This window comes from Lissotriton helveticus, chromosome 3_1 (genome assembly GCF_964261635.1).
Source record: "Lissotriton helveticus chromosome 3_1, aLisHel1.1, whole genome shotgun sequence".
In the NCBI taxonomy this organism is placed as follows: Eukaryota; Metazoa; Chordata; class Amphibia; order Caudata; family Salamandridae; genus Lissotriton; species Lissotriton helveticus.
In genome coordinates, this window is record NC_136061.1 from 1918045192 (window position 1) to 1918065242 (window position 20051).

At 43.1% G+C, this 20051-nt stretch overlaps 1 protein-coding gene across 2 annotated transcripts in view; it reads right to left on the reverse strand.

Annotated features, from left to right (window-relative positions):
- Positions 1-20051, reverse strand: part of PTPN5 (protein tyrosine phosphatase non-receptor type 5) — a 588489-nt gene that overhangs the window by 348791 nt on the left and 219647 nt on the right. For both annotated transcript variants that reach the window (XM_078684059.1, XM_078684058.1), the window contains exon 4: positions 7-102. In XM_078684059.1, coding sequence (XP_078540185.1) covers positions 7-102 — 96 coding nt within the window. The remainder of the gene's footprint in view (positions 1-6; positions 103-20051) is intronic.

A 20051-nucleotide genomic window follows, 5' to 3' on the forward strand; every position in this document is an offset into this window, starting at 1 on the left:
ACTTACCACAGTTCCTATGAGTATCGTGCCTAGAAAAATGAAGGCCAGCAGGAAAGAGGGCATCTCAAAATTCCAAAATCCTCTTTGCAAAGTTGTCAGGTCCTATAAGAAAACATAAATCAAATCAAAATGTATTACATACATAATACATATAATAGATAATACACTGCTAGTAGCTTATCTGAGAGTTGTTGTAGAAAAATATTTTTATCCAGGGAAGCACATTATTAGGTTCACCAAGAATTCTACATTCAAAGTTGTTTTCCAGCTTGTCTGTAATCCCATAGATCATTTCATTTTGTGGGCACCTCCAGGAATAACATGTCTTTATGGTCAATAACTTAGTACATGAGTTGTGAGTTATGGTTTGCCTTGCAAACTCTAGCAAGCAAATTTAAATGATTTTTTTGCATGTGAGCCATAACTCAGTTTTGAAATGTGCTTTTTACGGTGAAAGGCAATGGTTTTGTTACAGACATATGGCATTAAAATACAGAACTGTCTTTCTCTAAAAGTATTTGGAGGCCCATTTTGGTACATCTTTGGGAAAAGACCAATGATACAGGTACAGTTTATTTTTCTAAATACAAAGATGTGTCTGAAGTGTACTCAAGGTCAGCATATGTTGATCCCCTGTGAGAAACTGGGATGTTGGTTGAGTAGAGTGTCAGCCCTGCTCAAGCCACAGCCAAAATACCTGACTGGGTGAAACACAAAAGTCACTAAATGAAGCTGTGTTTAACAGTCTGGTAGCTTAGCACAAAAGCAGCCAGGCGTAACCGAGAGGCAATGTATAATGTAGTTATGTAGTGCACAAACAGTAATAAAGTGAGTGAAAACACAACACAAGAACAATCCCACACCAAGTTAGAACAAGCATTGGAAATGCAAGGTCCCACATTTGCTTGTGTTAGAGCTCTTGGCGATGTAAATGACAATGTGTTTTACCCATGTGTTATGGAGTGCATGTATGTGGTATGTAGTGGAATTATAGGGGTTGAATTGGAATTGTTAGTTGTAGAATTGTGTGGTGTGGATTGGATTGCTGAAGTGGAATTATGTGGCACAGTGTGCAGTGGAAATATGTGGATTATAATGATGTGGTATTAAGTGTACTGGAATTATGTGAAGTGGGATTGTGTGTTAAGGAGTGTAATTATGTGGAATGGTATTTTGTGTTGAGGAGTGGTATGTAGTGGAGTTTAATTATGTAGTGTGCTGTTGAATTTTGTGGCATGATTTGAAATTCTGTGGTGTGGTTTGGATGTATGTGGTGTGTGTTAAGCAAAAAGGCAAAAAGAAAATCCAGAGTGATCCTGAAGAAGGGCAATCCAGCATTAATTGCCCATACACACTAACCTGAAACTGCACCTTTTTTTACGTGAAATAACAAATTATATCCCAAAATAATGGAATGAAACTGTACACGAATGGCATGAATACATAATATCCATATATATGAATGCAGTTTGACAAATCTATTATCCATATGCACAGCAATATTGGTAATAGTGAAAGGCACCCATCTAACTTGAGTACATTAAATTAGCATTGCATATGGACTCCACACAATCTGGTACTAATCTGCAATAGAACAATATTTCAAATTGATTAGCACCAAATGAAAATAGCATGACTAACTGCAACCCTTGTAGTTAAATAAATACTGGACTCCCACAGAGTAATATCCAACCAGTCCACAAAGCAATTCAGTGCCTCTTTAGGGGTGGTAAAATCTAAATTAATAACTGGACCACATAATCCATGGAAATGACATCCCTTCAGGCAAATCAGTTTCCTTGAAAGAACAAGTTACATAGTTGGCAAGTGACACCCCGCATCAAGTGTAATACATTCAAACAGTTGAGGCATTACAACCATCAAGGTACTTTGCATCCTGGCACTGGTTTACAAGCCCAGCATGCAGAGTGTGATTCCCCGGGCTGGGTAAATATGGCACTTGGCAAGTACAAGACTGTGAGGTCTAAGGCGTTCACCTGCTTCTGCATGTTCTCTTCCTCGTTCTGATGCTATGTGACAGAATTAAACTAATAAGTCTGCATCCATAGTTTCAGTCAAATAATCATCAACTCCAAATGAAACCACAACCACAAGTTGAGCATGTTACTGCCAGAGGATTGCCCTATTTGAGAGAACATCTTTCTATGCTACCCCGAGTAGGCGTTTGTCCTCAATTTTCCTGGAATCCCATTGGTTTAGGAAAAATACAAGGGGAGGGCATAGAAGAGAAAAGATGAATGAGTGGCACAGGTGGGCTAGAGAGTCAGTGTTTGTAACAACTGTTCCAGGAAGTACAAGTTGACAGTTCAGTGTAAAGAGAAATGAGAAGCGGTGGATGGCAGAACAAGAGACAAGGGAAACAAAACAAAAGTTGTGCGGTATGACAGGGCAGTCGCCATCTCCATGCAATCCTGTCTCACTCTGCATGGCAGAAACATGTCAGGATAATTGCAGTGCCTACTGTAGTGCTCTTCAGCGGTCCTAATGGCTCATGATGAAGCCCCCAACTCCCGGCACCTCTCACAATACTCTAAAGCACCATCTTCTTTGCGCACAGATTGACTGACCAACAGTCTGCGCATGCACCAACAAACATCGCTATCTATTTTTAGAGCAGTCGCCATCTCCATGCAACGTTGACACACCCCCCGCAGCTGAAACATGATGCGTAGCCTCTGTGAAGCAGCAGGCGCTGTGCTGAAAAAATAACAAGATTTGACTTATCAAACATGAAAGCGGGCGTGATGCGGAAACATGAAGCGTTACGCCTGAGCATGCATAGTTCAAACGTGCAGGAGAGCATGATAATGAGGGCATGGAGAAGTCACACAAAAAGAGCAGCCGAAGTATATATGGGGACTGGAGGGTGTTCATAGAGGGCTACAGGAGCGCTCTAGTCTGTCCTTGCTGTGCCTCATGGAGACAGCTAAATGCGTGCTGAATCACAGTGAGAAGCTGAACAAAAGCACACATGGTTTCCACAGTGAAACTAACAAAAGAATGTCCCAGAACTAACAGATGGCTCTCCAGTAGAAAGATACTGAGAAGTTAGGAGTTGCTTTGTGGGAGGAAAATAAACAGAGAAAGGAGGGACAGAAGGGTCAACGAACCATTAGGAAACAAGATATTTTAACAAACAACTGAAGTAGCAAATCAAAAAGTAAGGGCAGAGTTAAAGCCCACAATCTGAATACAACATGTCTTGAAGACAGTGCATATGCTGCACAGGATTGAACTAAAAATAGGGTCAATTTGAATAAGTTATTTGACACCAAAATGTGAAAAATCCCATCAGTGGAACTAGAGTCATGAAATTTTAAAGTTTAGGGTAAAAACTATTGCCTAAAAGATCACAGCGACAACTGAAGACATCTAGTCATGTGAGACAGGCTAAAAGTCGAACAATATGGCCAACTGTGAGAGAATGCGGGTCAATTACAAGAAGTGAATTGGGCCGGTTGGTACTTACCTTCGGAATTAGAACAATGTAAACAAAAAATGTCTAAGAAGGGAAATTTCCAGCAGCACAAAGATGCAGGCGGTATCCAAGGAGGAAGCATCATCATCAGGGAGTCACTGGACGAAATCGTAGTGAATATTTCTACATCTGGACTTAGTCTCTTTTTTGGAAGTCAAAAATCTCCAGTGTGATAACTGTAGTCAACAAAAGCTCCACGAGGCCAGGTACCCCTTCTGCGAAGGACACCTGAACAGGATTTGCTCAGACTGGCTCTAAGTGTGGGTTCAAGATTGTTGGAACCGTTTCTGTACCTGAAATTCTGATCACGATGTCAGCCAACGAATCCCTTGGAGTCACTCTGGTAGTCCTAGGTTCAAGCAGTGCAACAGGTTTCAGGCAGCGGAGCAGCCCTTCCAGGTGCAGCAAAGCAGTCTTCTGCAGTACACAGCATGCCAGAACAGCATGTAGTCATCTGAGAGTCCTTTTGCAGGTCCAGAAAGTGAACTGAAAAGTGGATCTAAGGGTTTTCATGTTTTATACCTGGTGTCTTCTTTGAAATAGGCGAAGTTTCTAGAGAATTTCCTTTGAAGTACATGAAGTTTCCTACCTCCCCTGCCTTGGCTTCAACATGACTGCATGAACAATGAGGTAGTGTGAAGTCCTTTGTGTGAAGGCACAGCTCCTTTTCTTCCAGTGATAGCCCATCCGGGCACACCTCATCACTCTATTGTGTGACTGTCTGTGAGGAATTAACAAATCCAACTGTCAAATATAGCCAGTAGTGTGACCCAGGAAGGTACAGGTACAAAATAGCTAGGGCAGGAAAATTCCAACTTTCGAAAAAGTGGCATTTTCAAAATTGTAACATAAATCCAATTTTACAATTAAAGAGGTTTTTAAATTACAATTACCGGGACACCAAACATGAAATACCTACCTATTCGCAATCAAAAGTTAGCATTTAGTAAATGTAATATGGCAACCCGATGCTATCCTATGGGAGAGGTAGACCTCACTGTAGTGAAAAACGTAAACGTACCTGTCGTACCTTTTAATTACAATAAACCCTGTTCTATGGGCTACCAAAAGTATACCTTAGGGGTGACATATGCACTACAGGGGGATTTGAGGCTTGGCAAGGGGGACTTTGCCGAGTCAAATTGGCAGTTTAAAACTACATTCAGGCTGCAATTGCAAACCTGGGATATGTTTTAATGAGCTACTTAAGTGAGATCCACTAGAAGAATTTCATTTAAAGGCCCTGGGTGTTTGGTATACCACTTTACTAGGGACTCATAAGTAAATTAAAAGTGCCAAGCAATTTTAAGCCAAATTTACCATGTTTTAGGGAGTGGGCAGAAGCTCATGCATACTAATTAGCAGGGGTAAAGTATACAGAGTTCCAAGGAAAGCAAAAACAATTTCAGAACAATAGGAGGATGAAGGAAAAAGGTTTGGGGGAAGATACCCTAAGACTGACATGTGTCTTCTCTGATGAAAGTGGGGAGAACCACCCAAACTCCTGGAAATAGTCATCAATCTGATGATGAAAGCTACAGGCTGGTCTTGACACTCCTCATTTAACTGGGAAAACACTGCTAATGAATTCCTGGGACAAGCCAGGGGCCTTGAGTACAGGGGCTGTACACATGTCCTGTTTGAGGGTGTCAATGGCTTTCTGAAATTCCTCTGTCCAGATCCCTTTTTGGGCAGCTTCTTGTAAGTCAGCTCAATTGAGGGGGAAATAATGGTGTCATATCCCTTCACAAACCTTCTGTGGTATCCAGTGAGGCCGAGGAAGGCCCTCACTTCTGTCTGGGTTTTGGGGGCTCCCCGGCCAGGATAGTCTTCACTTTGGCCTGGATGGGCTGAACTTTATCCCCGCCCACAAGGTGTTCTAAGTACACCACAGAACCTTGCCCTATTTGGCAGTTACTGGCCTTGAAAGCCAGACCTGCCTGTTGCACGGCCTAAAACAATTCCTGGAGGCAAAACAACTGGTCCTCCTAGCAGCTACTTTAGATAGTTATGTCATCCAAGTAAGTACACTGAAGGCCTCCAGCCTCTGGAAGGTGGAAGGGGCATTGCTCAATCCAAAGGGCATCACTTTATTTTGAAAGTGACCCTCAGGGATAGAGAAGTATGACCTCTGTTTGCCCTCCTCAGTTACAGCTATCTACCAGTACCCTGAAGTAATGTCAAAAGTACTTACAAACTTGCCAGCCCCCAATCTGTCCAAGGGCTCATCAGCGCAAGGGTGAGCATCAGTCTAAGTGACTGAGTTGAACCCCCTGCAGTCCATACAAAATCTGAGTTCTGAGGTATTGCACAGTGGAGCAGCTTTGGATATCAGCACTACTGGGCTGGACCATGAACTACTGAAATGCTCAATCCCTCTCAGCTTCAGCATGTTAAAGACTTTCTCCGTAAAGCTGGCTATCACTTTGTTTGACAGCCTGTGTGTTTTATTTGACAGGCAAGCTGTCCCCAGTATCTTTATCATGGGTACACAAGTGTGTAAGCCCAGTAGTGAGGGAAAAAGTGAAGTAAATTGTCCCAACAGCTGGCAACAGTACTTCTGCTGGTCTAGGCAAGGGTTGGGCAGATATTAACACCTTCCATTGACCTATGTTTCTCTTTAAATGATAGAAGGTCATGGCAAGGTTAAGTCTCCTCCTCCTCTCTATCATCTTTCAACTACAGATTGACATCTCATAGTGAAGATTGAGGTAATTGATGTGAAGAACCCTTAAGAGATTTTTGGGGGTCTTGAGGTCCACCGTAGAGGTATCCTCCCCTTTCCTCTCTTTCATAGGTCCCTGTCCAACAGTCTTAGAGGGACCTGGGCCCTACTTCGAACTTCTCAGAGGCCTTTTTCCAGAATGTAATATAATGTAATGTAATGTGTAATGTAAAAAGGATTTGTAGAGCGCTGCGTTCACCGGACGGTTTCTTGGCGCTGGCTCCCCTGGGCTAGCATGTAGATAACCACATCCAGGGGGGGTTGTTGGGAGCTTGCTCCCACTTCTCCTTCGCAAGACTAAGAGGTCCCCTAACAGGGTGGCCATAGACGAGCTCAAGTCGGCTAAACACAAACCCCTTTTGTGGCACCTCCCTATGGCAAGAGTAGGTATGGTAAGAGGACATCCAACTTCTGCCTGATGGCCTCAGGTAGGCCTTTAATCATGCCTTTCAGAGTCTTCTTGATTCTTTAAAAAAAACATTGATTTGCGGAGGATAGGGTGTGGAGAACTTGTGCGTTACTCTACACTTTTCCCACATGGACTTCACATAGGTAGACATGAAGTCGGTGCACCTATCAGATACCTCTTCCTGGAAAAACCCTACTCAGTTGAAAATCCCCATCAGTGCCCTAGACCTCCTCAGGCGCAGTCACATACCTTAGAGGGATTGCCCCTGGGTATCTAGAGGCATGGCCCACTAAAACCAAAATAAACTCGTGGCCTAAGGCAGTTTTGGGGGTCCATGGGTCCAATAATGTTGATGCCCACTCTTTCAAAGGCGGTGCCAACAACAGGTAAGGGATTCAAGGGAACCTTCAGCCTTTTCCCTGTTTTGCCACTGGCCTGGCAGGTGAGACATCTCCTGCACAATGTATCTGAGGTTATCTTCATCCGCGGCCAAAAAAAATAGCCAGCACATCTGGCAAAGGTTTTGTCCTGCTAGGGGAATTTCATGAGCCAGTCCGAGTAGGAAGGCCATTCAGAATTGGGGCTGCCAACACACAAGTTGCCCCATGCACAGGCACCTTCGGCTCAGTACGCAGGAGGTAATTCTCCTGATAGATGATCTCCAGATGTGCCACCAGCTACCTGGGCTTCAGCTTGATGTCTCATGTCCTCTAGGGTTGGGTACTCTTTCTGTGTCTTGCAGATCTCCTCCAGGGTGGGCCCACCCTCAGCTTGGGCCCACCCTCGGCTTGCAATCCAGCAAGCCCAGGCAGGTAACTTATGGAGGCAATGTCCCTCTCAGTAGGCTCCTGGGTGACCCCCTATGGCACCCTTTCCACCTGTACCATGGGAGTTTCAGGGGATGGTTTCCCGTGTACTCTGTCTTCCCTTTCTTGGCAGCTGCCTGGGCCATTCTTTCAGGCTCCAACCCTCCTTGACTCCTTAGCTAACCAAACTTATCAGGGTTTTTTTCTACCTCGGAAAGCTCTAACCTCCTTCGATCTCCTTATAGAGTTCCCCGAGGCTCTGCGCTGAGTCCTTTGCTGTTCAATGTTTAAGTTTGCTTGCTGGCAGATATTGCCGAAGAGGCGGGGTTGTCCCTGTTTTCCAACGCTGACAACACGCAGATAATCTTTTCGCTCACTTCATCCAAGGGAGCTGATTTAACTGCTCTTCAGGTGGGTCTGAGAAAAATCGCATTGTGGATGCAAAAGAACGTACTCAAACTAAATGGAGATAAAACTGAAGTGATGATCCTAGGAAAAAAGCAAGATCTTTGGGGATATCAACACTGGCCTACCAAAATGGGAACCCTAACTCAGCCGGTACATCGAGAGTGTAACCTGGGATTCATCATTGACGACCATCTGTCAATGAAACAACAAATCACTAAGTGGCCTCAAACTGCTTTACCATTCTAAAATCGTTAAAGAAAATTCTATGGATGATACCCCTCTTTGTACAACGAACTGTAGTCCCTGCCCTGATTACGTCCAGGCTTGACTACGGCAATGTTCTATACTTAGTCTCAAACAAAGTCATAGTACAAAACCTGCAGGTGGTGCAAAACGCAGCTGCCAGGTTGCTGTGTAGGGCCCCAATGATGGTGTCAGCTACCGACTCTCTTCGCAATCTACACTGGCTTAGTGGCGAATCGTGTTAAATTTAAAGCCTTGAGCTTTATGTTTAAAATTAAATCTGGAACAGCCCCACAATACTTGCAATCTTTAATTCAACTGTACAGAAAAACAGCTGAAAGGGTTTTGAGGAAATTCAGATAATGGCGCTCTGCCTGGAGTATCGAAACAGACTATGGTCAGACCAGTGGCCTGAAAAACAAATCCAGGTGGACCCCTACTCTATCTGGGGGTAATGTTATAGATAACTTTCATAAACGTATTTTGGAGGACATTGATAAACTTAACATGAAAAACCTAAATGACAAATTCAAATATAAGGACAACTTAACAAAAGGCGAACGTCTTGCACTCTCTATTCTTAGTGACAATCCGAACATTATCATTAGGGAGGCTGACAAGGGGGGTAATGTGGTTGTGATGAATCTGGCTGATTACAATAATGAGATTTATACACAACTGAGTGACACCTCCTGCTATGAACCACTTTCTCAGAACCCTATGGGTCCTCTGACCATTCTAATTAATCAACTGTTGCTTGAATGGAAACAATCTGGCCTCTTGGACGATGACGAATACTTGTATCTGAAAGTGTTTAGACCTACCTATCCATGGCTATATACTCTTCCAAAAATACACAAAAACTTACCATTCCCGCCTGGTAGACCTATTGTCTCAGGCATTGGGGGTCCCACAGAGAGATTAGCGGATTACGTGGACCTTTTTATAGGACCGTTAGTGAAAAACTTACCATCCTATATTCAAGATTCGAAACACATCTTAGGAATGATGTCAGATATTGACTGGCAACCTGACACCACAATGGATGTGGTGTCCTTATACACCAGCATCAATCCTGAACTAGGGATGCAGGCAATGGAGAAAATACTTTCCAACCGTTCAGCTTCGTTGTGGGCTCACACGAAGATGTTACTACGGATGATGGAAATCATTCTGGACAACAACGACTTTATCTTTGACCGCAAATGGTTTAGACAGACAAAGGGGGTAGCTATGGGTTCGAAATTTTCTCCCTCCTTTGCCAATTTATTCATGGGGGCCCTTGAATCCGACCTCATTTGGGGGCCCAAAGGTTCTGCATATATTGACTCCATTTTGTTTTGGGGACGTTACATTGACGACTGCTTCCTTCTTTGGTCTGGCACAATAGACTCTTTGAACTCTTTCTTTAGATACCTCAATGAAAACACATGGGGTATACAATTTACCATGCAATTCAGCAAAGAAAAGATGGAATTCCTAGACTTGGAATTTTACATCAAAGACAGTAAACTCCATAGCAGACTATACAGGAAACCCACCTCCTGTAACTCTGTTCTCCATGCCTGCAGCTCTCACCCCACACACCAAATACAGGCTATACCTTATGGTGAGTACCTGAGAGCCAAACGCAATTGCAGCGAGCCTAGAGAATTTGATGATTGTCTAATTAACATGAAAAACAGATTTCTAAACAGAGGCTATCCCCTCCGGACTCTAAATTCAGCAGAGAAAAGGGTTCGCCGCGCCTTGAGACCAGATTGTTTAAAGAAGCGTACCGATAATGATTCCTCTACCCAAAAAATTAGACTCATCACTGAGTTTAATGCATTACACCAAACAATCTCCAAGAGTTTCAACAGACATTGGAAAATGCTAACGGAAGACACAACACTAAGAGAATGGCTACCGGATAGACCAGCCATCACATACAAAAAGGGATGTACACTGAGGAACAAACTTAGCCCTACCGTTCCACATAACACTTCGGCCTTAGATTGGCTCACTACACGTAGCCTGGGTTTCTACAAATGTGGTTTCTGTTCTTTATGTGTTTGGTGTAAGCATGGTACCAAGAAATTCAATGGCCATGATGGGGTCACATACTCCATCAGGCATAATATCACTTGCGTAACCAGATACGTAGTGTATATCATTGAATGCCAATGTGGCTTGATATACGTGGGCAGCACTATCAGACCCCTTAAGGAGAGGCTAGCCGAACACATGCGGGCTATCCAGAAAAGGGATCCCAAATACCCGGTTGCGCTGCATGTGGCAGCTTGTCAACCACTGGAGGATGAAATTAAGGTACGTTTCTTTGGGATTGACGTCATCCCCCCTAATATTAGGGGTGGTAACAGAGAACTGACTTTGAGGCGTAGGGAGGCCACGTGGATCATGCGTTTGCAATGCGTGGAACACGGGCTTAACTATGACCCTGAGCTTCAGTTCTTTTTAGGGAATTAATCTTCCCTCTGTTTCCACAAAATGTTGCATTTTTGATTGGCATATTTGCTATATGAAGACACAACTATAATAATGATATGGAATCGTCTGACCTAATGGGTCCTGCATGAACGATCTTATTGTAAATATGGCCACATGACCAGCGTATGTTTGCAGTTTTGTTTTCTGTCTTGTACTTGATTACCACGATGTGAAGGTTGGAATATTTCAGTATTTCATTAAGCAATGCTAAACTGTTGCTTCATCAACTGTTATAATTTGTAATCCGACTAATTTATAGGCATAATGACGTGATTGTACCTATGAATATTTTAATGTCACGGTTCACAGCATGAATCTTTTAATTCTACTCAGGGGTGCTCAAGTCATAGATCACCACTTTATCTTGACCACGCTCACAGTTATTAATAATTTTTTAATTTTAATTATTAAAATTATTTCATCACTTTATGGAATTACTTATTCCCCCCTTTTTTAGTTTAGGCTCTTATCCAGCTAAATAGTGGCTTGCTCTCTTGGTTGAGTCCCTTTGTTGGACTTGACTACAGATTACAGTTACCTTCCACAGTCGGGACGAGTAATGATTACTCGAGTTTCCGTTTTAAAGACTCGGCTCAGCCCACAATTGCTCAATAACAATTCCTTTTGCCACTAATTACTACTTAGATGAAATAGTTACATGTGATCTTTCGTATATATTTTTTACGTCATTATTTTTGCATATATACTGGACTTTTTCCAGGGCATGCAAGACAGTCATCCGGCTTGAGTTTTTTATATATTTGTTCTTTTGCGCAAAAAGACACAACCCCGCTAACGTTATTATGCCCCGACTTCTACAACCTCTTCCGGTCTTTTTAACCAGTGCCGGTTTTGCTCGCATTTTAAGGCGCCGGACTACCGACATCGGTACTCCTAAGATGGCGGTCCCGACGCGACGTGGTAAAGTTATTGTTGTGGTCTAGGCAACGACCTGCCTACACTATTTCAGGCCTTCCTGGTTCCGGTCACGTGTCCGTCCATGGAACACGGCGACCGGGAACCTACAGAGGAGGGACTCTGGCTATCAGGTAAGGACACAACGTTTTGTGTACCTGCGCTTTAAATTCAGTCATCGGTTATTTCACGGAGACAACACTCAGTCTGATCTTTATTTTTATGTTTTCTCAGACTTAGCCTATAACTACCTACGAAGATTCTCATACCAAGAATCCACCTTGTTAACTCCACAGTCGAGTCCCCTCCCGGTACGGCTATTCACACACACGTGCATAGGTATGTACTATGCGGATCGTCTAAAGGACGGACTTTATATTTCTCACTGTGTGATGTCTAGTAAGAAGGTGTTTGCTGGAAGGTTTTACACAGCCCGTTTTTCTTTTCCTTTTCATGCAGTCTCCTTTTGAATTCAGACGTGCAACATTTGTTTGTTTACTTTGTACCTTACTGGTGCAAGATACACTTGTCAAACCCGGAACCAGGGTCGTGATCGATTATACTTATTGGCAGACTCGCCAATTTCTCATCAGGGTGAGCCTTTGCTATATTCAAAATCTAGTTCACCCTGCGAAACGCACCTATTGCCCGCTCCTATTTTTCTCCCTTTTGTTATATATACATACTCATGTATATATTTTCTTTTCATTCTAAACGTAGATACGCCATCAACCTCGCTCAAATCCCGCATCCAACCGTGGATGCCTGAAGCTATCTACTAGGTATGCCTTAAACTGCTACTAGTAGGACCTGAGATTAGCATGTACCTTTTCTCAGACACATGTTACCACTTTATAGCATGAGATATTCACTGGCATGCCTATTGCATTGATTGTCGAACACTCCCACACCCTGACACCCCACAAACGCAGGTTCCTCGTGAGCATGAAACACCAAAAGATGTGAATTTTATAAGTATATATATATTATCAATAAGTACACTAAATAGTCAATTAGATAAGGACACTTTAGCCGTTAACTACACTCTAGCACCATCGTCACCAGGATGTGCTTGTGGTTGCGCATGGTCCATTTATCACAAAGACGACCACTAGGCACGTAACAATCCGTCACCTTCACTTTCATGCACGTCCGTGTCATGAATCTATGTACAAAATGTGACATACTGGAATGTACTATACACATGTTTTAATTATTTTTATCAGCCCTGAAGAGTCGTGTTGACTCCACTTTAACACGATGAAACACGTGTCGGCTGAGCTTGGATCCAATTAAACTTCATTTGAAAAAGAACTTGAACACAGAGATCTGCTGCTTTCTTTCATCTGTATTGCAACTGTTTTTCTCTTTCCCATTTTACACTGTCTTTGTGGCTGCGAGAGCTTTGCTGTTTTTAATTCAACTGTATACACCTCCTCGTCTTCTACATTCTGCTGGATAGTCCAAATTTGTTATCCCCAAGATCAAACTTACTAGGATGGGCGGCAGGTCCTGATCCTTTCTAGGACCCCCCCCCCCCTATGGAATTCTCCTCCTATCTTTATACGGGTGGACAACGTCCTTGGAAGTTTCTGTAGAAGAGTGAAGAAATGGCTATTTAATCAGTAACTCACTATTTTTCCTTCTCCCTACCTTGCCAGCGCCGGAAACCCCTCAGGGTAACTGTGCGCCTTGCAAATTTAAATAACATAATATCCATCATTGTTAAGATTTGTTTAGCTCTTACAAGGTCTGCAGTAGTGCACACTGTGTCTGGAGCATCAGCTGAAGATATTTAGTTGATTTTCACTTGGAGGAGAGGGTGGTTCCCCCTCATAGAGTGCACACTAAGCTTGACAAATTAGTAAATGTAAGTTGCAGCTTTTTTACATTTAGTTTGCAAAGGGTGTGCAACATAACGAATTGTTAATTTTCTTGAACTTTCCAAAAGTGGCATTTTCAAAGTTCTAGCTTAAAATCCGACTTTACCATTAAAGAGGGTTGTAAATTACAATTTCTCAGGCACCAAACATGAAATCCTTACCTGTTACCAATAAAACGTTAGGACTTATTAAATATAATAAGGCAACATAATGTTATCCCATGGGAGAGGTAGCCCTCACAGTAGTGAAAAACAAATTTAGGACTTTTTCTCTACCAGGACAGGTAAAACTTAACAGTACATGTCCCACCTTTATAATTACAAAGCACCCTGTCCAATGGGCTACCTAAGGCCCACTTTAAAGGTGACTTATATGCACTACAAGGGGCGGTTAAGGCTTGACAAGGGGATTATTTTGCCAAATACAATTGGTAGTTTAAAAATGAATTCAGGCCAAAATTACAGATCTGGGACATGCTTTAATGGGCTAGTTAAGAGGGTGTCACGGTACGTGCTGCAGGCCCCCTAGTAGCATTTAATTTAAAGACCCTGGGCATATGGAATATCACTTTACAAGGGAGTTATAACTAAATTAAAAGTGCCAGTTAGGTTTAGGCCAATTTAAAATGCTTTAGGGAGTGAGCACATGCACTTTAGCATTGGTTAGCAGTGCTAACATGTGCACGGTACTAAGGTCAGCAAAAACTGTATCAGGAAAAAAATGGAGGAGGAAGGCAAAATGTTGTGTGAAGACCACCCTAAGGCTGACAAGTATAACACCTCAAGTTCAACTTACAATTGAATGATATTCACAAAGAGAGATATTTGAAGATATCAATGCAACACTGACCAAACCAAAGGTCCAGTAAATAGGACAGCAAATCCAGAGTTTGGAAACCATCAAACCAAGATGTGGAGTCACACGGGGTGCCATTATGATATTCATGCCTGTGCAGTCACCTCTGTGTTTAGGCTTGAGCGGGAGGTGGAGAGCCTCAATAACCTTTCTAGGTATGCTATGATGCTAGCGGTGTCGCCTCTCTCAGAGATTGAAGATCTGAGGACTCTGATGTCACTTTTTTTGAAGGAGAAACCTTTCAACGATTTCCCACTTGTCTCTTTGGAGGTATGCAAGGTGATGAGACTACCAACTAGAGGTTTGGAAGAGAGGACCACTGGTACCAAGAATATATTAATGGAGTTGTGCAAACCATCCCAATGATGGACTACAACTAATGATGCAGCCAGGTCTAAAGACTGGAGATTCAAGGAGTGTAACATTCTAATATTTCCTAATCTAACCCAAGCTACGCAGAATAAGAGAACCAAATTACAAGTAATTAAGAACAACATGTTGGTCATCCACTTCATTGAGATGCTATGGTTTCGTGCCAATCTTCATGAGTCTCACAAGTCACATAACTTTTCTCAACTGAGTGCAGGTCGAGACTGTTTTGGAAGCTAGAAAACTACAGCTGGTGCCCATGGACCCATAGAACTCTGATGCTTGATCTACTTTTGGGGTTGTGTTTACCTACCACGTGATGTTTGCTGCTCTTGACAAGCCATAATGGAGGCAAACAACTAGTATGGTGTTTTTTGTTTGCTTTTCATATACTTTTCCTCATGCACTCACCTCTCTAATTATTCTGTGTTAGACCTAGCACCATTGGCATGGATCTCCCTTCCATTTTTTTGCTGTTGCCTCTTATGTTTTTGCTTGTTTTAGATGCTTTTGGGCACTGTGCCACTGCTGTTCAGTGCCACAGTGCAAGTGCTCCCTATGGTAAATTGATGTATGGATTAGTGACTCCATGATTGCCTTGTTTGGTTTACTTGTCAGACCCTTCTACAGTGCACTTCATGTGCCCAGGGCTTGTCAATCAAATGCTGCTGGCGGGCTTGCAGCACAGGTTGTGCCACCCACCGGAGCAGTCTGGTACTGCCATGTTGACTGGCCAAGTGCACCCACTTGCCAGTCCCTGAACCATCCCTTTTATACATGTTAGTCACCCCTAAGGTAGGCCCAAGGGCAGGGAGCATTGTAGGTAAAAGGTAGGACATGCCTGATGTGTGTGGCTTGTCCCAATAGTGATTTAGTCCTGAATGGGCAGCATTGATTATAATCCTAACTGACTCAGGAAACAAGGTAGAAATTCGAGTTTAGTATGCCTGAACTCAGAATGATAAAATACATATTTTAGTGAAGTTGGTTTTAACAAGTGTGTTTGAAAATACCACTTTTGGAAAGTAGGTATTTTCTTGCCTAACTATCCAAGCCTGCCTCTGCTAGGTTGTGTATTCCTTGTCTGGAGTTTGAGTGACAGGGTCTGGGGGATTCCAGGAGACAGGGTGCGTCAGCACAGGACTGAATAGAGAGATCTGCATGCAGATGGGAGGGAGGAGTTGCACCCGGGACCTGAATAGGGCTGTGCCTTCCCTCCACAATGCTGGCTCCACCTCCTGTGGTGCGTCTGATGTCCCTGGCCTACACTGTGAAAGGAAGGAAGGAGACTTGTCAACAAAGTGCTCTAGGACTTGCACAAACAGGTTTGGACTAGGCAAAGGCCTCTCTGCCATCAGAGAACAAAGGGAAAATGAGTATAAATATTGGGACCCAGACCCAAGAACTTCAGATCACTTCTGGGAATCAAGACGAACCTTTGCTGAGGAGAAGAACCAGGAAGCTGAAGGAGGAGACTGACCATGTGCTGTGTGTTTGGGGGTTGGCCTGCAGTGGTTGCTTCATTGCCAAAGAACAGAGTGTGCTTTTTATCACCTTGAAGAAGAATCTCCAAGGGCTTGAACTAGAGCTTGCTTCCGGCCTGAAGTCTCAGGGATACAAGACTTCACCAACCAGCTTCCCCCTGAATTCCCTTGCTGGGAATTGAAGTGCCTGCTGTTGTGCTTGGCCTTCTGAGACACTGCATGTCACTGGGAGCTGGAAGCGCGACGCAACGGCGAGAAGCATGTCGCTGCCGCAGCAGCTGCCGCCGCTGCCACTATCATCATCGCATCGCCGCAACATCAGAGAAGCGTGCCACCGCCGCAGAGTCGCCGTCGCATCCCCGGAGAAGCGCGTTGCAGGGCCTGTCGCAGCTACAAAGATCAATGAGTCGCCGCACGGCCGTCGGACATGCACGTATCGCATCAACGTTGTTGAATCATAACCAAGACGCCATTTTGTCGCATCACTCCGGAAAAAAGTATCGCATTGAGGTGCCATCTTGTTGCATCGCAACGGAGAGCAGTAAGAAACAGACGCATCACTTCCCAACACAGTAAGGAAGCGAGCATCAACTCCCCTGCGCAGCAGTAAGGAACCGACGCATCTACTCCCCTGCGTGTAAGGAACCAACGCATCACCTTTCCTGCGACCCTTATGTTTTCTTTGCGTTACGCATTCAAGGTACATTGAGAGTAAAGTGTTGCATTTACAACTTGAGAGAACTGAGCTATTTTATAACATTTTAGAGTCTTTTTTTGAGTTCAGTATTGTGGATTTTTGTTGTTTGGTCTTGTGCTAAGTCTATATAAAAATACTTATTTTTATAATACAACCTGTCTGGTGTCCATCTGTAGAGTTGTCACTGTATTACTGTATGGGTTAACAAATGCTTTACACACTGCCTCTGAGAGATGCCTGCCTGCTCGTGCCAAGCTACCAATGGGGTGAGCAAGGTTTTTTTTAGGAGTGTACCCCCTTTCCCTGACTAGACGCAAGGGTCCCTATTTGGTCAAAGGCACCTGCCTCTGCCAACTAGAGACCCCCAAATCTAACACTCTCTAATATAGTTTTGGAGAGATCGATTTGTCGACTTAATGCTCTATATCTCTATAGCTTTGTGCTCTATTATATTTGTATATCAAGCAGATTTAAATACTTGATGCAGTGTGTGATGTTAGCACTTGTAATACTTTTCTACATTATGTAATTGCAAAAACAATCTGTAGTTCAATGGGTTTAGTAAAAATCATTGCAAATAAATCAATGTACCTCATTAAAGTGCTGCATTTAGAGTGCAGTATAAATGAGCATAGCCACTTCTTTGTGGTGAGCTATGTAGGACCATTGCCATCTTACGGTTTTTGGGTGTCCCAGGCAAGAAATGTTCTGGGGCCTCTGTATGGCATACATTTGCATTATATTACACATATTCTGCCAATTCAAGACTGCATGATGCTAAGCACTACCATATTATATGTTACACTTTAACAGGATCACAAAAACAGTTGAAATATCTCTTGTCCAGGACACTGGTTAGAGAGACAGAATCACAAACAGAGGTAGGGATGGAAAGAGGTTTAGTTAGAAAATTGAATTGACAGAGGTCAAATGGAAAAAAAGTTCACTTTCCCTAGGGGGCCTCTTAGAAAGGGTTGGGGGTTTTGGGCATTTGCCCACTTTGTCCATGCCTTAAAATGTCTCTCTGTAGCACTGCCTAAGTGGGTATTGAAATAACTTATTTTACTAAACACAGGGTCATTCTCTCCACACAGTTTTGCACACCACTCTATGAGATTACATGGTGCATCTGCCCTCCATTGCCGTACGTGAATTGGCATTTTTTTCCCTTCAGTTTTATATCACACAAACTCAACACAAAGTTATTGGAGCACTTTACATGAGCCTCAGTTACACTGCACAAGGACATTCATGGTTTTAAGCACTGGTAGATTAAATGATTTCATCATAATCACAGGATGTTGAGCCGACGCCAAGACTCCAGCCTGGTTCCCAAGTTCCAAAGTCAGCAGCTCTGGCAGTAACAACAGAGTGACCGCAGCGCAAATGGGAGAAGTAAAAGAGGGTTGCAAGCCTTAATCGGGTCCTCACCCTGTCACATGTGCTGCAGCGCCTCCTTTTCTGTCCCACCTGCCTTTATACCCTGCTCTCTTTCCACACCATCTCGAATCCCATTCACTTACCCCTGCTCTTTCCCTGTACACCTCTCCAACCATCTCAGCAATGATCTATCTCGAGCTTGATTGAGAGGTACTCTGTCCCTATTCTGACCTCTGAGCCCCACTCACTAAACAGGTGCCCAGCTCCTCCCTGTTCCCCATTCTGGCCCAGCTTTGTGAGCATTCTAACCTCTAATAATTCGTTTTACCTTCTGCTCGGACAGTGTGCATGAGGCAGAAAAAGGCTCAAGTGTCATTGTTCCCATTCCATAAGAAAATGTAATATAGATGAAGGAATAAACAGTCTGCCAGAATCTAGGCAGGCATTTAGGGGCATATTTACTAAGACTTCATGCAAAGCAGAGTAAAAAGGCAATTTGCTGCACTATATTGCATGAAAGGAGAAAGCAGAATTATACCTATTTGCAAATATATGGCACAGTTCTGCTCTCTCCAATTGCTGGCACACGTGTGGCTGCCTAGCACCAACACAGACACCCTAGTGTCATGTCGCAAGTGTGCCTGCATTGTGTAATTTTTACATAGTGAGGGATACTTTCTTGCACAAAATCCGTCCTTTGAGGTTTAGTCTTCTTTGCATGTGTGCTGCAGAATGCAAAGCACACATGCTGAAATCATGTAACACCTACCTAATGGCGTTGCATTACTTTTTTGTGCTGAGCCATGCAAATCAGGCCTTGCATTGGTTTGCACATATTGGTTTGGCATGTATGTGCGCCACATGGCACTTTGAAAAATTCCAAAAAGTGAATTTTTCAAATAAGTCGCAAATTACCACCAACTTGAAGTTGGTGGTAATTTGAGATTTCTTAAGGAGAAATTGCACAACTTGGGTGCTTGTTACATAGCATTTAAGGAATCACAATTTGCGATTCCTTAAATTCTTATGCAAAATTAAGGAATCGCAAAATTAGCGATTCCTTAATAATGCGAATGGAAAATGGCTCATACATCGCGTTTTGCAATTTTGTATTCGCAAACACTGTTTTTTTGCCATTCGCAGCGTATGCGAATACAAAATCATTTGATACATATGCCCCCTGGTTCTGTTGATTACTGTGTAAATTCTTCAGGTATTTGTAGCTTGAGTTTTAGATTTAGCTCATAGGTGCTTATACGGATATTACTTAATCTCGAAATAAAAACCCTTCTCTCCTTTCAGCACAGATTCCCCTGGCTCACTTACACCGATTTTAACAATACTTTGCCAATTTTCCAAGAGAACCATCTAAACCGGAAAGGTTGACATTCACACAGGCAATGTTAGTTAATCCTTTAATAGGAAAGTCTGGTAGAACCCAACCTCTAACAATGATCATTATGTTGACACTTCAAAATTATGTCCTGTATAAACCTATGGAGACAATAAGCGCAATCAGGTGTATTAGTGCTGAATGCAACACAGAGGACTATGATACTGAGATCCATCTTCTAATTCTTTTACAGAGGGCCCGCTTGCTGCTACGCATGTCTCCTAAGTCCTCAAAGCATGGTGAGAATACAGGGGAAGGGTGGACATGGAGGTAAAATGGCAATAGTAGTAGGCATGAGAGGCACCACTTCGGCTTGATACAGGGATTCAAAGTGAGGGGTGTTAAATGGTGGAATAGGTAAAAGAAATGGATAATAATGTGTGCAAGTAGCAAAACATCCAAGCACTTGGCTTCCTATTCAGAAGTAGACCACCAGCAGGCACAGAAACAAGTGAAACAAATTAGGTACAGACTGACACAAAGCACAAAATGATA